The 17,868-nt window shown below is 36.6% G+C and overlaps 1 protein-coding gene across 1 annotated transcript; it reads left to right on the top strand.

Moving 5' to 3' along the window:
• The first annotated feature begins 86 nt into the window (after positions 1-86).
• Positions 87-14,823, top strand: LOC137396345 (serine-rich adhesin for platelets-like). The gene is made up of 6 exons (XM_068082577.1): positions 87-141; positions 4,401-4,542; positions 8,052-8,179; positions 10,029-10,197; positions 10,992-11,118; positions 12,032-14,823. The coding sequence occupies exons 2-6, from the start codon at positions 4,436-4,438 to the stop codon at positions 14,654-14,656; spliced, it is 3,156 nt and encodes a 1,051-aa protein (XP_067938678.1). The 5' UTR covers positions 87-141; positions 4,401-4,435; the 3' UTR covers positions 14,657-14,823.
• The last annotated feature ends 3,045 nt before the right edge of the window (positions 14,824-17,868 follow it).

The following is a 17,868-nucleotide window of genomic DNA, read 5'->3' as shown; positions in this document are numbered from 1 at the left end:
GTTAATAAAAAAACTAAAACTTTGCGATTTTGTGCAGATAGTACCCGACGTACCATCAGGAGGAATTTTGGGGTATTTTGTAAGGCCTTGATTGTAGCGCTTGGCGACATTTTGAACTCGCAAACACTAATTAGGAAAAAAGTGAGTTTAGCATACTACATGTATACAGCAGTGCACATTTTGCGATATATAAGTTTGTGCAGTTTTGATGATAATTACAATAAGTTTTTACAGTCTAGTATTTATAATTTTTGTTCATGTTTTGGACTTTTGTGTATGTTTTATGTTACATATTCTAGAAGGATTTTGCTGAAGCAATTAGTCACTTTGTTATTGCTGACTAAAATACTTTGTTTTCGCTGACTAAAATGCGTACCATTATTCAGTTTTAGCCGATATTATCGATAGTTGGAGTTGTGTAACACGGCAGTGCTGTTTGGTGTTGGCAGTGCATATTTGTATCAGTGTACACATAATACATGTATCAAAGCCGGGAAATCATGTTTTACATGTGAATGATGTTGTAATACTTGAATTGGGTGCAAAGACCAGTTTACATTATTTACAGTAGTTGCATTTTCATGAAGTCGAGAGTAGTTCAATAATGTTTACTATATGTTTTGTGTAATTACATTGTCCGCGTTTAAGAGCCTAATGGCTGGCCACTAGGAAGTTGTATTCATAAATATAAACCATACCAAGCTGCTAGTATGGTATTGTTGTAAAAAGAAAAATATTATGCAAATTGTACAACCAAAGAACAGGCTGTTCATTGCTGAAGGTCTTTAGCCTGAACACTTGGAGCATTTAATCTTTTTTAGAGAAATATGAGTTTTTTTCTATCAATGAGTAAACGGTTCACTGCAATTCATTCAGCTTTAAGAGAGAGTATTGACAACATTGGGGTGAACAAAAAAGCCATCCATAATGCCCTTAATTGATTGAAAGGTTAATTAATTGGTTAAGAGGTTATTGAAAATTTATAACATGTTATACCATGCCAGCTTACGACCTATTGATAAGAAAGTAACGCTTGTAATAAAAAAAGTGGATGATAAGTACGACACTGAGTTTCCGCCATTGTCGACGCAGAACAAAACCCTTAAAATGGAAATGGTGGCCCTGAGAAGGGCCGAGGTGGTTGGTGGGATTACTGGCACTCAGAAATCGATTTTGACTGGTGAGTCCAGTAGCCCGAGAGGATCACTATCGTCCCCGATGGAGTCTACTGATGGGCGAACCATCTTGGTCTCCATTTCATGCCGTGGGGTAAGGCAAGCATCATGGGCTGGCCTCCAGTGCGGCCGTCAGTCCTGCCATGGCCTTTGGTAGCGTTGCCCTCGGTGATGGTGTTGGCGACGGGGTGAGCACGCACTCGGTCTCTGGGGTTCAGTCTGGGTGGACTGTGTTCTTCGGTGCTCAGCAGAGACGTGCGCATGCAGGAGAGGCTGAGTGGTGATCACCTCATCACAGGAGGAGCAGCGGTGTCTGTGTACACGAGCGTGCCTCTGTAGGTCACGCTCCTTGTTGCAAGAAAAATCGCAAAAAGTACACGAGTGCTTCATGCTTGTAAAAACTATTGGACTGTAAATCAGTGTGTACCCATATTTATAGACAGTCAGCATGCGTAAGAGAGTTGATGACGTCTTTTCTAAGCCTATAATTCGGCAGCTTTAAAATTGCTGACTCAATGGATCTATATTACGTTCGTCGAAATTCAAATTAATTTGAATAGTCATTTATGCGGCGCACGCTTAACACTTGTCCAATGTAGTGTATATATATGGGTTATACTAGCAAATTTTTTATGTTGACCATCTATTACCATATTGTTCTAAGATTTGTATGTTACTATACAAACACTAAAAATTATTAATACTCGTATTGCGTGATTAGTTAGTGACAAATGTTATCGTTTTTGTATTCGAAATATGTTATTGTTGAATTGGTTGACCTAATTACTGTGCAGCCAATCAATTGTAGATTTTTCCCTGGGATTGCTATATAACCTGTCAGTTTTATCATTGCTGGTGTGTTACTGCTTGGTACTGAGAGATATAACACCAATAAAGATACTGCGTTCTTTGCAATAAGCTCTGCTTGATTTTCAAAAGCAAATAGGGTATAAAATTCTTGTCACTGTTCCTGACTTTAGCATTGTGATATTAGCCAGCATATCTTAGCTGCTTTCACTATAAGTGCTATTGACCGAACATCAAGAATTATGGCGCTTGGCTTGCTAGGGTGTAATAGTTGAGAAAAGACACCATCGAGTCTGTTTATCGGCTCACTATCGAGTCTGTTTATCGGCTCACAATCGAGTCTGTTTATCAGCTCACCTTCGAGTCTGTTTATCGGCTCACTCCCGAGTCTGTTTATCGGCTCACCCATAAGTCTGTTTATCGGCTCACCATCGAGTCTGTTTATCCGCTCACCATCGAGTCTGTTTATCCGCTCACCATCGAGTCTGTTTATCGGCTCACTCCCGAGTCTGTTTATTGGCTCACCATCGAGTCTGTTTATCGGCTCACCCACGAGTCTGTTTATCGGCTCGCCCCGAGTCTGTTTATCAGCTCGCCCACGAGTCTGTTCATCAACTCATCGAGTTTGCGTGAACTCGCGGCGACCTGCACATTTTGGTACATTTTTTATGCCTTTTTAGAAAATCGCCAGATTAAAATTGCATTGTATTTTTTACTAGCCCAATTTGTTTGATCATTTAGTTGCTGAACTATGTGATATACTTGTATCGTTCTTTGCTGCGCATAGGCAATACCAAAATGTCTAACCATGTACAGGAAAACCTGTAGCTACTGCCATCTCAAATCATGAGTTATAACATATTATGTAACATCGAAGCAAATATTCTTTGAGACTGCAGATTTTTATGTAAAAAGGAAATGGGTGATGAAAGTTAAAACAGAATATGAACAATGAAATTAATAAAACGTTGTGAGCTAAGTTATTTTATTAATTTTAGATGTGCAAACACGAATGAATTAGTTATTTTTAGCACATGTTCGCTTCCAAACCATTGCTGAACTTCGGTTCCATTTGCATGCTTCTATGTAATATGTAACAATAGAAATACTTTGAACTGCAATTGTAAAGTTCCAAACACACTAGGCGATATTTGGTGCGACAGCGTGCTGTGGTGCTAATCACGCTCGGATTCCGCTGGGTGAGTTGATGCTAGGCTTGCTCAATCAGAACTTTATCGCGCGCGCTTCGCTTGTTTTTTTTTCAGAATGAAATGATCTGATTGCTATTTTTTATGTCAATGTTTTCCAACATACAACAACAAAATTTTGCTATTTTGTTACAATTGAAACAGCATCAGAATAAACACTGAATTTTTCATACATTTCGTAAGAGCACACCCATTTCTGCGCAACACAACACACAAGAATTACGAAGATACCAGTTGAAAATCAACATTTTGGAGTCATTCATTGCGCAGGTTGACTATTTTGAGAACAGTAAATATTTATTATATGAAAAACTAGTATAAAGTAAGTTATAAATAATAATTGTTAATTTTTATCGTTAAAAATATAAGAATCATTTTTTGGTATGTCTCTTTTTTGTGTGCAATTCGTGAAAGTGAGATCGGCCTTTACACAGCAGAAGTTGTTTTCCTCGTTGTCTAGAAAGCACCACATTTATTTAAATTTATAAACAACTGAAGAAACTAGTGATAAAGAATTTTATTGGCTGTTTGCGAGCCCCCGTTATGGTTTGCTGGAGAATCGCCTATTGTGTTTCAGCTTTTTAGTTTGTAGAAGCAAGCTAACCAGTACCTAATGCAGTGCACCTAATTGCTTGACAATGAATTAGACCTTGACATTCGATAAAGACCTGCTTTTATTAATCGCACTGCAGCCTAACTTTTAGCTTGAGATTTGTTACACAGCTCAGTTTGTTTACAGGTCTTCATATTATCAACTACCGGTTTAGTGCTTTAGACCATTATATTTCTGTAAGGCATGAGGTATAACGCAAAGTTTTAATTTAACAAACCAGAGGCTAACTTCAAGGCGTTGTGCTAATAATTAGGTATGGTGTTATATTGATACAAAATACATCATAATCTCCTCCAGTTCAGCTAAATAGAAAATTATTTTACTAAATTACCCTTAGTAATTTAGGATTAGTGGTGAGAACCACAGTTGGCTATCACCCAACGTCTAAAAGCTGCAAAAGAGCACTTCATTCACAGGTAGCATCCTTAATTTCTTTCATTTCACACTGAAAGATGAATAATGCACCCTAACGTGTCTAGAATAGATTTTGGGGAAGTTCCAGGGAAGATGTTTCATCAAACCATTTGGAGGGCAAGTAACTGTTTTTCTTTTGGAGTGTGTCTGGAAAATGTCTTCTGAAGTTTTTACTTTTTAAAGTTTTGTAGAATGAATTGAAGACAAGACAAAAGACAATGAGTTGGTCACCCAAGGTTATACTCGCAGCCAATTTCTATGGCTCGTATCTTCGTACGGAAGATTTTGATGACACTGTTATTATCTCAGATGCCGGTATTGATAAGTGAGTATAGGTCTGTTTTCTAAACTCAGACTACCATTAGCCAAGCTGGCATCATTGTGTGAAATCAGAAATGTTTTAGCCAATTATGAAGCAGGTGCTTGGATGGAGAATTGTAGAGGTGTGAGTGGAAGGTAAGGCAAAGGTTTTAGTTCACTTGAGGTGACCTCACCAGGGTTGTGCTTACCCGTACTGTTTTTATTGATGCAAGAGAGCGGATGAAGCTCACTATGATACCGGTTCGGTGTACAATGGCTTAATTAGATCGCTTTGAAGAGACCTTTCACCAGACACTATAATAACATCTTACGAAACTCGATTGTTACTTGCTTTTGAAACAGTCATGAGCTTTTAGCAGAGTGATTAGTTGAACGCTCGGCGTTGCCGAGGTAATAAACAAGTCTTTGCAAAGAAAATTTATTTTTATTTAACAACAGTTACCATTCTCACTTTTAAACTTTTCCTTTTGGATATGCTAAAAGGAAAAACTCGACTTAACTCTTGTAATTTGTGGGCTTTACGGTAACTGCAGTATTGCTGGTTTGCATCAACAACTTTTCTCTTTTTTATGATCGATCTCACTGGTTTTATAGACCATAATTGCGGTAGTCTCACAACAAATTGATAAGGACTGTATATTTTCAACATTCATTTACAACGATTTGCTTATTTTTTCTAAACAGCGTAGTCTATTCTGCAAAGTACAGCTAATAACAAATATTTAGTATATCTACAATAAAGCAAAACAACAAAATATTTTTACTATAAATAGCAGTTTTACCAGTTCGTCGTCTATCTGTATCTAAGGGCCAAGGTTAGGATCAAAGATAACTTTGGACAATATTTCAACTCGTTGCATTCAGATTGTTAGACCGGCGTTATGACACCTGTACCAATCGATCGCCTTTCTATTTACGAACAACGTGCAGCTGTCCTATTCTTCTTTTTGTCGACACATTTAACAATCTATTACGACGGAATAGAATGTCACGGATGTTATATGTAATCGATATAACGCTATTATAAATTTAAAAACGAGTTTGAAAACTCGCCCGACTTAACACTTTACGTTACATGGAATTTTCTAAGTAGCGGGAAGCAAATACTTCGCATAATATTTTTACGTTATCTGGATTTACATTATAGGAGTGTCTACTGTATACAGGTTAAGTGTCTACTGTATGTAAGTCAAGCTCTCCAGACAAGACTTTATTACTGCAGGTCCCTCCGAGCAAGCCCCTCACTCATATCAAAATGGAATGCTGACTTTCATTCTACCATCACTAAAAGTATAACTGGATGTAATTGTGTAATTCTACCCTGCTTGCGCCGTTGATAATTTTACCTGTATCGTTTATAATTCCACCTGCGCCGTAGATAGTTCTACCTGTGCCGTTGATAATTCTACCTGCGCCGTTGATAATTCTACCTGTACTGTTAGTATCTGTTCTCATTTCTCTAGTCACATATTGCTCACGACCCTGCTTAGGTGTTTATTTCATTTCAGTAGAAGTTGCTCTTTATTAAAATACCGTTTTACTTTTTGTTCTGTAATTTTATCAGTACAGTTGGCATTTTAGCCCGAAAATGTCCCCTAGAGGAGTATAAAAACTTATAGTAATTATCTAGTGCAATCACCTCTTTGTAAAAATCATTGATGTTTTATATACGCACTGCATCATATCTCTTTCATGTGTTATGGGAGGGATTTCGGTGAATAGCATATCGGTATTTGTGTTATTTTAACATATTCACGTATTCAGCACATTGACTGTCAAATTTGAATTTAAAGATAAATCTTTGTTTATATCATATGCCGAAAAACTGTTGTATGGGTAAAAAACTTTGTGTTCCACATCGCAAGGCAAAAAATTGTATAACAGGGTCGTTGTAACCTGAAGGCGCACCGTAATTATGATAACCTAGTTGACTGTTGTAGAACAAGCCACAGAGAATGTTCAGCTATGATTATTGTCTAGTCTTTTCTGCAGAGAGGTGAACAAATGCTGTTGCGATTTGCTGTTGTGAGCTGGTTCATTTAATACATGTTCATCGTAATACACGTTTACATGAATGTGTCTATTAAAACCTGCACTCTGAAAAATTCAGAAAGACTGGTTTCGATCTATTTATCAAGTTTAGTAGTTAAAATCTCGCATTCTGCTGGATTTGAACTCATGAAGATTGCAACCGCTGGTTTGTAATCCAATTGTCTAACTACGACTCTACGAAGGCTCTTACTATATACTGTAGACACCATTTTCCCGATTTCACATGCTAAATAGTGTATTAATTGAAACTCTATGGACTCTATTAATGTTATTAACTCTATGAAGCACAAGCTTTGTCGTGTTTTCGTGAACTTCTGTTTCCGGTTTTTCGTAAGGTTCAATTACTAAATTAGTAAAGGCCAATACTTTTCACACGGTCAATTGTATTATCTCGAAAAGGCATTGCTTCTACATTCTTTCTCCATTCGGTCAGACACAGGCAGTCCGATATCTCATTTTTACGATTGTACTAGTATTGAGAGTTGCCAGTATCGTCGTATTCAAAGTTTTGACGAATATCTTTTGCTGGAAACTTTTTATACACACACTTCTACGCACGAATTGTTATTAGTTCAACATATTCAAGGTTTTTATTTTGTTTTTTCAGTTCGTATTAGTTGTATCATTGCCAAATCATCTTTTATCGTAGTCGTAGCAAAACAGACTTAATTTAGCTATTACTTGCTAATTACTTCACATTTACATCTAAACCTTTCTATAGTCGTTTTATTTTTTTCACTTTTTTGACCTGCGCAAAACATTTTCTTCATGATATGAAGTTTAAAAGTTCTTTGACAAAGTTTGAAAACCTTTACAGTTGTTTTATTTTTTCTCTTGATTTTTTCAAACTGCACAAAACACTTTTTTTCATGAAATGAAGTTTGAAAGTTAGAATAGCAACTCTGTTATTATAATATGTTAAAAAAAATTTCTGTGCAAAGATTTTTATTACTCAAGCAACGCTGGGCATTCACCTAGTATGTATATACAGTTGTTCATGTAATCAGCCAGGTTCACCTAATTTTTATGAGTATATGAACACTACAAAGCATTATACAGGATGTTGTCAGTCTCTTGCAACTAAAACATCATAACCACACTTTTACTCAAATCTGAGTGTTTTAATCGTGATCAAGTTGTGTTGATTTTAATCTGGAAACATCCTGGCAATCAGATCACCTCAAACATCAAAATCAATTGCAAATGATAGAAAATATCGACATTTTCTTATAAAATCCACCAGTTTCATGCAAGTTTATCTTTAACAGTATAAAAAGTTTCCTGATAGCCGTATTTTCGTGGAATTTTCAGCTCTCATCAACTCTTAGGATTAGCTGATGCTCATCATCATTGGTTGAAATAACGTTATCGTTAACGTTACCGGCTTAACCACCTCATCAGCCATATCCCTGTAAGCAGTCTTGTGTAAAACCTTGTGGTGTTAACGCCTGACTTTTGTAGGTTGATGCCAGCGGTGCAAAGGAGAGTGGAGATCTATTCAAAGCTGACCAATCGGGAAGCAGATATCTATGTATTCTGTATTCTTGGATTGACTGACCTCGTAGAGAAGCGGATGGTAGGCTCACAGTGTAAGTCGAGTTTCACTGCAAGTCAGGTTCAGTGAAGAGGACAATTCTATTTGGTACGCAGTAAAGCAGCAGCAGCCAACCGAGTCGCAATTCCTGCATCAATTCTATAGCCTTATTTATATGCTGTTGTCATTTATACTCTGCTGCCTGCAATTTATACTCATTGGCTGCCAACTGTGCCGTTTGGCGATTGAAGCCCAATGATTTTCAACTGCGCCATCTCTGTACTATTCACCATTTTGATGGTGGATTATATATTTTTCAACTGTCTAATGAAACGATCTCCTATGTTTTTCATACATATTTTGTTCTACACTGTACATGATGGCTCTAAGTTCAATAACATTTTTTGTGTTTTGCTGCATCAAATGGTTAATAGTTTTTACAATGTCATGAGGAAAATTTCATTAATGGTCTTAAGAGGGCTAGTTAAATTTTATTCTGGTCGATGGTTTGCACAAATCTTCCCATCACAAGCGCATCACGTTAAAACTATATATATTTCAAGGTTGGCAAAATATCAATATTTTTAAAATAATCATCTCACTGATATATATCATGATATTTATTGATATTTATGATATTTTTGAAACAAATGACATTTTTGAAAAAAAATTAAACCTAGATTGAACTTGTATGGTGATTGATGTATTTTATAGGTTGTAAAGGACCAGTCAGCAATGTTTAATACCCAAAACTTGATTTATTGTAGGTCAATATGAAAATGTTCGTCAAACATTGGATTGGAAATCATAACATGAATGCAAAGTGCAAACAAAATAGTGCAAATAGTAAATACACACTATGATAATGCAAGCATGTTCTAATGTCCTACTATTGTCTAGTTTAGGTATTTGTAACTAAACACCAGCTTGCTAGCCTTCACCACACCGAGATATATTTTCAACTTGCTGTGGACCAGTCCACAAGATAAAAAATCACACTCAACACTAGCAGTCAGAGTTATATCGTCATATTTATAGATTTTATACTGAGCCAGAATCTTTTGAAGCTATTCATTGAAAGATTTTTTACAGAAAATGATTCGATGAGTTACTCTGTCATCTCAGTGAGTCAGTGCTCACAATTCTGTCTCTGGGTGTCAGATTGTTCAATTCAAAATAATGGATTATGAAGTTCAATGGGTTTTCAGCAGACTGGTCTTCCAATAAGGCAATAAAATATAACAGTTTAAAATGAGATGAGATAATCAGGTTAGGGAGATAGCACTGGGATGAAGGAATAAAATTTAGATCTGAAAAACTCTTCTCAACTCAAACACTAATTAATTGGTCTAGCCAATGTCACCTCCTTGGTCTGGCTGTCTTTGTTTGTCAGTGTTGGGTAACCCTAATAGGCCCCTATACAAGTATTTAATGATTTTAGGTGTTAGCATTTTTAGACTGTTAGCAATAGTTGTAAGGTAAAATGGCAATGATAAAATTGATATTGGAAAATTGGTATTTTCCAAAAATATCGATTTTTTTACTCAAAGGTATATCTATTGGCGATATAATATTATATCGATGATATATATCAAGCGATATATATATCAAACCAACCACGGTTTATTTGTTTCATGTCAAGAAATGAATTCTTGCAAATCATTTTCATAAACATGTTAGAATGATACAGAATGGCTTTTGAAGACGTGCTTTTGAAAAACTCCATTTGTTATTCTCTTGGAGAACCAAACACCAACTAGGGGATTGTCTGCGCTACGTTGTAAATGGCTGATCCTGGAGTTGATTGTGTTGAACACATTGCCACCTGATGCTGTAGCCTACCAAGTACCGCTCGTCAGATTTTTACCAGAAGTTTTACTAATTGTGTAAATTATTTTGCATAGATTTGCTGAAACCGATAGTCGATGCTGTGCCGACGATGGAGCGGAAGATGAATGATGCGGTAAGCATTCTGAGGCCATTCAGAGCGAAGATAATATGGAGTACGACCTATCCCATCAGCCTCGCAAAGTATCACAGGAGTCAGGGCTGGAATGCTGACAGTATGATGCGGTGAGTAATGAACTTGTTTTGCTGATTTTCAAATTGTATAGGAATCAGGTGAACTGTATAGGAATCAGGTGAATTGTATAGGAATCAGGTGAACTGTATAGGAATCAGGTGAATTTATCTTTAGCCCAGGCTTCAAAGCGTTCAAAAAAATTGCAAGTTTTTCAACTGCGCCATCTCTGTACTATTCACCATTTTGATGGTGGATTATATATTCTTCAACTGTCTTCTGAAACGATCTCCTAGGTTTTTCATACATATTTTGTTCTACACTGCACATGATGGCTCCAAGTTCAAGAAAACTTTTTGTATTTTGCTGCATCAAATGGTTAATAGTTTTTACAATGTCATGAGGAAAATTTCATTAATGGTCTTAAGAAGGCTAGTTAAATTTTATTCTGGTCGATGGTTTGCACAAATCTTCCCATCACAAGCGCATCGCGTTAAAACTATATTTATTTATTTCATGTCAAGAGATGAATTCTTGCAAATCATTTTCATAAACATGTTAGAAGTTGTAGCAGCCAGCTAATCGGAGGCTTACTATGATAAGATGAGACATGTTGGGAGGTGGCAGCTATTAAAATGTTACTATTTTATGGTATAAGGCAGTTTTGGCAAAGTATAAAAAACAATTTTTTTGTTTTAACCCTTTTTGAAGCTGTTGTACTTTGTTTTGGTTAGTCTCTTCTTGTAATTATAGATGTAGTCAAGTTTATCTAATTTTTTCATTTACAGAGTAAATTTTGCCATGAGCACTTGCGGTTAGTTTTTGTAACATAAAGATATGTTTGCAGATTTGGTATGACAAATGGTCTTGAACAAGAGCAGCTGCAGTTGTTCAAGATGACTGAGTACTTCATGGATGTGTGTCACACCTTTAACCAGCAGGCCGGAGTGCCCGATCTCTTTTTCATTCGTAAGGTGAGGTTTTCTTGTCACCGAATTAGCGTCGGTAAATAATTTCTGACCCCAAACTTCATGAATATACCCATGCCATCACGTGGTTCAAGCATTTGCTGCTTTCTGCTTTGTCTGATTTGAAGATATACAGATAATTTACAGTAGTTTAAACTTCATCTCGTCTGATTATTCATACTCGTTATTAAAAACTGGGTTCGTAAAAAAATTCACATGTATGTCCATTAATGACGTATTTTATGTTTGTATATTTATGTATTTTAATTTTTGTTTTGAAATTATTTTCTTTTATTAGTTTTTTTAATTTTTAACAAAAAAATTTAGCCGCTAAGCACTGAAACCTCGAAAGGTGAAAATGTGAAGTAGCGAGGATGGTTGTACTCTGCTCAGGCAGCAATATATGCAAAAATAACTTATCGTCGCCAACCGTGCTTGTTTGTGCTCCAATGATCTTGGACGGGCTGGTTGCTATACAGTAGATCAGCAGTAAGGTGTTACAAAACATAACATGGTAGACAATAAGCACAAGTATTACAATTTGGTGTATCAACTTGCTAGGCTAGCCATACCCTCAGAACTGCTCTTTGCATCCGCATCGTATTTTTTTACTAATTTTGATTTGATCAAAGCGCTGCTTTGATTCGTTAACTGATGCAGCTGCATATTTTCTTTGGAATACTTCAATAGTCTGCACCCTAGTTGCAGTGCGCAACTATGACAGTTGTGGAATATGGGATCTTATATGGCCTGTCATTTGCAGCCAAGACTCGCCTTGGCTTGTGCTTGCAACTTTTGTGACAGATTTATGCTCAATATTTCCTTTTCGGCTGAAATGACGGAAATGCAAAGGCATTTGCGTTTTACTCCGATTGTGGAGTAAACCGAATCGGCCTATTGTGCAATATCTGTTTTACAGGTGTACTATTCTCGTGATGGACAGAGAGAATTGCTTACTCATAACCTTCTTGAGGATGGTATCAATCCCACAAGCTCTGTGACAGCTCAGTGGAACATCGAACTCGCCAAATTCCTTCAGGACATTAGAAATAGCGTCACTTCTGACTTTTTACCGCAAAATATGGGTAGATTTGAGGGTGAGAGTTCAGCAAATGCTTTTGGCTCCGGGGATACGCGGTTCAATTATGGCACAAGTGGAAACGTGCATAAGCGACAGCCTGATGACAGTCTAGAGTCTTACACGAAACGTTCAAGACTTGAAGATTCGTTAGTCACCACTCTTGGTAGTCAACCAGAAAGTGTTCAAAAAAATCTTGCTATGGGAATGCTGAAATTTATTTCAGATAACTTAGGTGAGGGCGCTCTCACTGTCAAGTCATCTGAACGTCAATCGCTGCTTGATCGACCAGATTTTGGCCAAAGCAATTCCGGGACGGATTTGTTTGGTCAATTGCATCCAGACGACTCAGGCTTCGGCCATCGAGGTAACAGTTACATGAACACAAATCAATCACATTTTAAGAATTCGGGTTATTCTTCTCGCTATTATGATAAGAACAGACATTCCAGTGCTTCATTACCCAGTTCTAGTTTTGGTACTGCTCGTGTTTCCACCAACACCTCGTACACTGACAAGAGCAGACAAAATTTTTCTCGTATTTCTGATCATAAGCGTAAGTTCAACCTTTCATCGCAATCAAATATGTCTAGCCCATCTCGAAATCCATCGAGCGGTTCCTCACGAAGTCGTTGGTCTGTCTATTCTGCTAATTCATCGACCCGCACTCGAGGAAGAAAAAAAGCTAAATCTGCAAAGATCTCATTTGATGGCGGCAATCCAAAAAGTGCAGGCGGGAAGTCTTTAGGCACTGGCAAGGCAAATCAAGCGATTGCAACCAAGAGTTCTAATAAAGAATTGTTGTCTGATAGTAAAACAAAATCCAAGAAAGTAGCAAATATGGAGCGATATTCAGAGCAAGAACGAGATTCTTCTATATCTTCCAAACAACTGCAGCCTGAAAAGTCAGAAGTAGTCAAGGCTGGTGTTTCTTTGTCTAAGGGAAGCAGCTCAAAGACAGACTCCGGTGAGCCTGTGACAGTTCAAGTACACATTGACACCGAGTTACCAGCTGTAACTGATGCTCATGCATCTGACACAAAAGGCAAATCTAATCCTGAACAGGCTCATGAATGTGTAAAGGATGGTCCGCATAAAACTCTGCAAGTATTGTCCCATGGCACAATTTCCTCAGCTGAATCACGGACAAAGCAAGTTTCTGCAACATCCAAACATTCCATGTCAAACTTTCATTCTAGAATGTTAGGAAGAGATATGTTCGGCTCAGTTGGAAATATGGACGCGCTTGGTAACATGCGGAATGGTCTTCCATTCTTGTTCAAATCGATCCTCTGTGGTACTGAGCCTTACATAGCGATTGATAATCATAAATTTCGCAGTGATTATGTCATGATGACTACCAAACGCTCTAAGCAGGCAAAATTCTATCGTATCATGGCAGATTATGATGACAAACCCCAAGATAAACTTGGAATAGTCACTAGCAATCATCAAAGATTCCCTGCTTTCGACAGTAAAAAAGACTTGGGAGATAGAGACATTCTTCCTAGTGTGGCATATCTTAGAACAAATCAATGGAATCCTGGAAGTGAAAAGATCAATGCTCCAATGACAAAACTTCAAAAACTAGTTGCAACATTTAATACCAATTTGTACCAATTGCAGAAGATGAGAGTTGCCTTACTGGATGAACTGTCCAAAAACAATGATGTCTCAATTTGTTTGCCAATATCCAAGTCCATGACTCCCCAGGAAAAACTTCAAGAATTGTTGGTGCAGCCATCACCAGCTACTATGTCTAATAATACAGTACAAGACTCGACCCTCGACAAAAGTTCGGATGACAAACTTTGTGAAACTGGTGATACACAAAGGGATGTCCTGGAAAGGAAAGATAAATTCGTTGATACTACTCAAAATCTGGCGGTAGATGAAGAGTTTGGAAAAGATGATGATTGGACTGATCTTGAAGAGCCCAATGAGATTGAATTATTTCATATGACCACAGATACGGAGAAGCCAAGTTCTGAAAAGGCTGATAATGTCACTGAGGTTAAAGAGAGAACTGCAGAAGATACGATTGCATACTCAAACGATGAAAATCAGCCTGATTGTAGTATGGACATTGGTGTTCAAGATTCTGACCAAGGCTATGTGGCTGCTTTAGATTCAACTGATCAAATAAATCAGAGTTCTGCTACTACAATGTCTAATGGCGAATTAAGTGATACTGAATTAAGCGTAAAAGCAGGCCTTCCTGTTTCACCTTCACCGGATCAATATGTTGAAGTCACTCAAATTGAGGAAGAACCTTCACCCGAAAAGGAAAGTTGTGGAATCCTCAGAGAGGCCATCAAGCCAGAAAGCACAGCAATGCTTCCTGAACCATTGGCTCCTGCTCCAGCAGATTCCACTCAGGTCGAGTCACCAGTTCATGTTGTCAGTGCAACAAAAATTAATGAAGTCTTAGAGACTGCAGTGGTTTCTGCTACTTCAACAGAATGAGGTCTTTCGATTCTGCAAATACCTTGAAACATTTATCTAATACATTACCTCATAACAAGAGTTTTACTGTCATGGGATTCACTATTATCCGGTTCATAATTACATACAGTTCTACTTTATTTACGAGTTGAAGATACACTAGTAATATAATCTTATGTTGAAGCCTTCGATGAAAATTTAAGATAGGCCAATTATGCTCGAGTTATCAGATTTATTAAATTATTGGCTGTTGCGCACAATTATAATTAGTGTTCTGTTACTCAAAATTAGATATCTGTGTCATCAATATACCATACCCTGTTCCAATAACCAATGGTAGTAACGCTTGCCATTAAAGCAGCAAAAGCTAAGCTAACATCAGAATAATGTTATGCTGTGTCTCACGAGAGTATGTTCAATCCTTTCAGTTAAGTATATTAAGAAAAGCTAACCTGGCAATTGTATACATGAGAGCAAACACGCTTTTGTCAAACACGCTTTTGTACTACCACAACACTAGCACAGGATTAAGCCGCCAACTATTATCTCGTGTTGTTTGGTTCACTTGGTTGAAAGTTTAAGGACAACACATGCACAAGAATGTGGGTGTTTCCAGAAACTAAATACAGTTACATTTCTTGAGCTATGTTATGCATAGCATCAATGATGATGATGTCAATAGCACCATTGGCTTCTACCAAACAATTTTTGTCAATGAACCGATTGGGATCGTGTAAAGTACCTTTACTGAGACCAAGACTGTGCAGTGAAATCCAACCTAATGGTGGATGTCAAGGAGTCAGTGCCCAAAAGAAGACTTTTAGTTCATGCTTAACATTTACTAAATTCCAGTCTTCCAGACATTGCTTAACAGACCTATGCACAGATTTGCTGGTAAGTCGCTCCACGTAGTCTTCCAGACACCGCTTAACAGACCTATGCACAGATTTGCTGGTAAGTCACTCCTCGTAGTCGATAACTGATAGGTCTAGGTCTGTGTATACGCAAAATACATGTTAGTTAGTTCTCTCACATCGCACTTACGAAGCTTTATATACGGAAAACAGCTAATTGGATAAAAGGTAAAATACCATAACGGTGAGCGATTTACTATTACAGTTCAAGGATGATGGATGTTTTATAGGTATTATAGTGCTGTGCTGATGGTTATACGTGCATTTAAACTGCATTCTCAAAGTTCATTTAACACTGTTAAGCAAAAGCATGGAGTGTATCATTCTTTGTGAAAAAAACAAGTCATTTAATATGGTCATTCATGCATGTAGCTAATTGGTAATTAGCTACATGTCGGAACCTGATTGTAGGTTGCAAATTGGGAGACAGCTTTTATAACCGGTGTAAGTCTGGAATAGGGTGCTTGCTAATACATTTTCATCAGATATATATGCATATATATATACACATATTTATATATATATTTATATATATATATATACATATGAGTATATATATATATACATGAGTGTATATATATACATATAATATATATATATACTTAAGCTAATACATTTTCATCAGGTATATATACATATATATACGTGTATATATGTATATATATACATATGAGTATATATATACATATACTATATATATATATATATATATATATATATATATATATATATATATATACTTATGCTACAGACAGTACTGTTTCGGCTATTGAAGCCTCATCAGTGCAGCTCAGAGCTCAGGCACTCAAATATACATATATATACGCATATATACTTTGTTTCATATCTTTACACTAAGAGTGCTCAATATAAAATAGAGCTAAAATACATAAAAGTATTTGGGTAAAGTTTATTCAATTTATTACTACAACCATTGGTTTCATACAGCCAGCGAGCTAGCTGCAATCGTCAGGTAGTGGCTGACGGTTGTACTTGATGATTGTACCTGACGACACTACCTGACGATTGCAGCTAGCTCACTGGCTGTATGAAACCTATGGTTGTAGTGATAAAATGAATAAACTTTACCCAAATACTTTTATATATATATATATATATACATATATATACACATATATATACGCATATATATACACATATATATATACATGTATATATACATATATGAGTGTGTTTATATAAAATATGGAAATCACTTTGTTTTAATTATCCATAGCTAAGATTTTAATTACGATGAACATGTTGTTTGTAAGCATGTTGATATAGTAGGCGAGTCATATTACCTGAGGATAACACAATGTAAATTATTGCTCATTGATACACAACATTATATTTAGGGTGTAATTATAAATGTTGGAGTTATCTATTTGTTGTCTGCATGTGGGAATACCTTTAATGAGTTCAGTTATCATAGCTTACAGAGTACCATAGTTACCACAGCCAGCCAATCACAAGACCGGGATATAATTACAGATATAAAACTAAAATTGATCGATATTCGTTGAACAGACAATAAACAATATTACCTTATAAATAGTGTCTGCTATTGTAATGCGTTTTACAATTTACTGAGCCGAATTCTGTTATACTAGTTAACTAGTTACGTGAAGACAGAAAATATATGGGCATAAATTGATGAGGCTGTTTCTTATCCACAAAAAGTATAGCATTTGGAAAAAACATGAAACAGTATAGTTGGCAAAATTTAAAGAGTGTAAGAGTCATCAATGCGATTAGATTAATGACCGGTTTCAACCTCTGACTACTTGGTTGAAAGCGAACCAGGTCGCAACTAGTATTTTTATGTTCCTGCAAAAAACGTTGCATCAATCAAGAAAGATAGCCAAAATTACTGGTAGTTGAAAAAGTGATTTTGGTGTGAATCACTAATCAATAAAACTACTCATTAGAGATTGTCAGGTCAGACATCTTAGAAATCTTAGAATATATTAGAAATCATCATATTATTTGATGATTATTATTGATATATTATTATATCATCTTGGAAATATATTTCATCTGCCCTTCCAGTGGCAATGATGTTAGATTTGTTGTTTTTTAATCAGGGTTTGGTGTTCCTACTTCATGGGCTGCCCGACAGCATTAAATATGCATTCAAAACATAGTTATACGACAACAAAGTATCGCTTTAATAATCAATAGCTAGGGCGGGACTATGAAAATTGCTTTTCTGTAGTAATCAACTTGGCAAATATTATTGTGGACGGGCCAATGAACATGCACGCTAACTCATTTAAAACTGTCTAGTATGTGTCGGCTCGCTCCGTATAATAAACA

The sequence above is a fragment of the Watersipora subatra genome, chromosome 5 (assembly GCF_963576615.1).
Source record: "Watersipora subatra chromosome 5, tzWatSuba1.1, whole genome shotgun sequence".
Taxonomy (NCBI): domain Eukaryota; kingdom Metazoa; phylum Bryozoa; class Gymnolaemata; order Cheilostomatida; family Watersiporidae; genus Watersipora; species Watersipora subatra.
The sequence above is the reverse complement of the archived record's forward strand: the minus strand, read 5'-3'. Positions and strand labels throughout refer to the sequence as shown.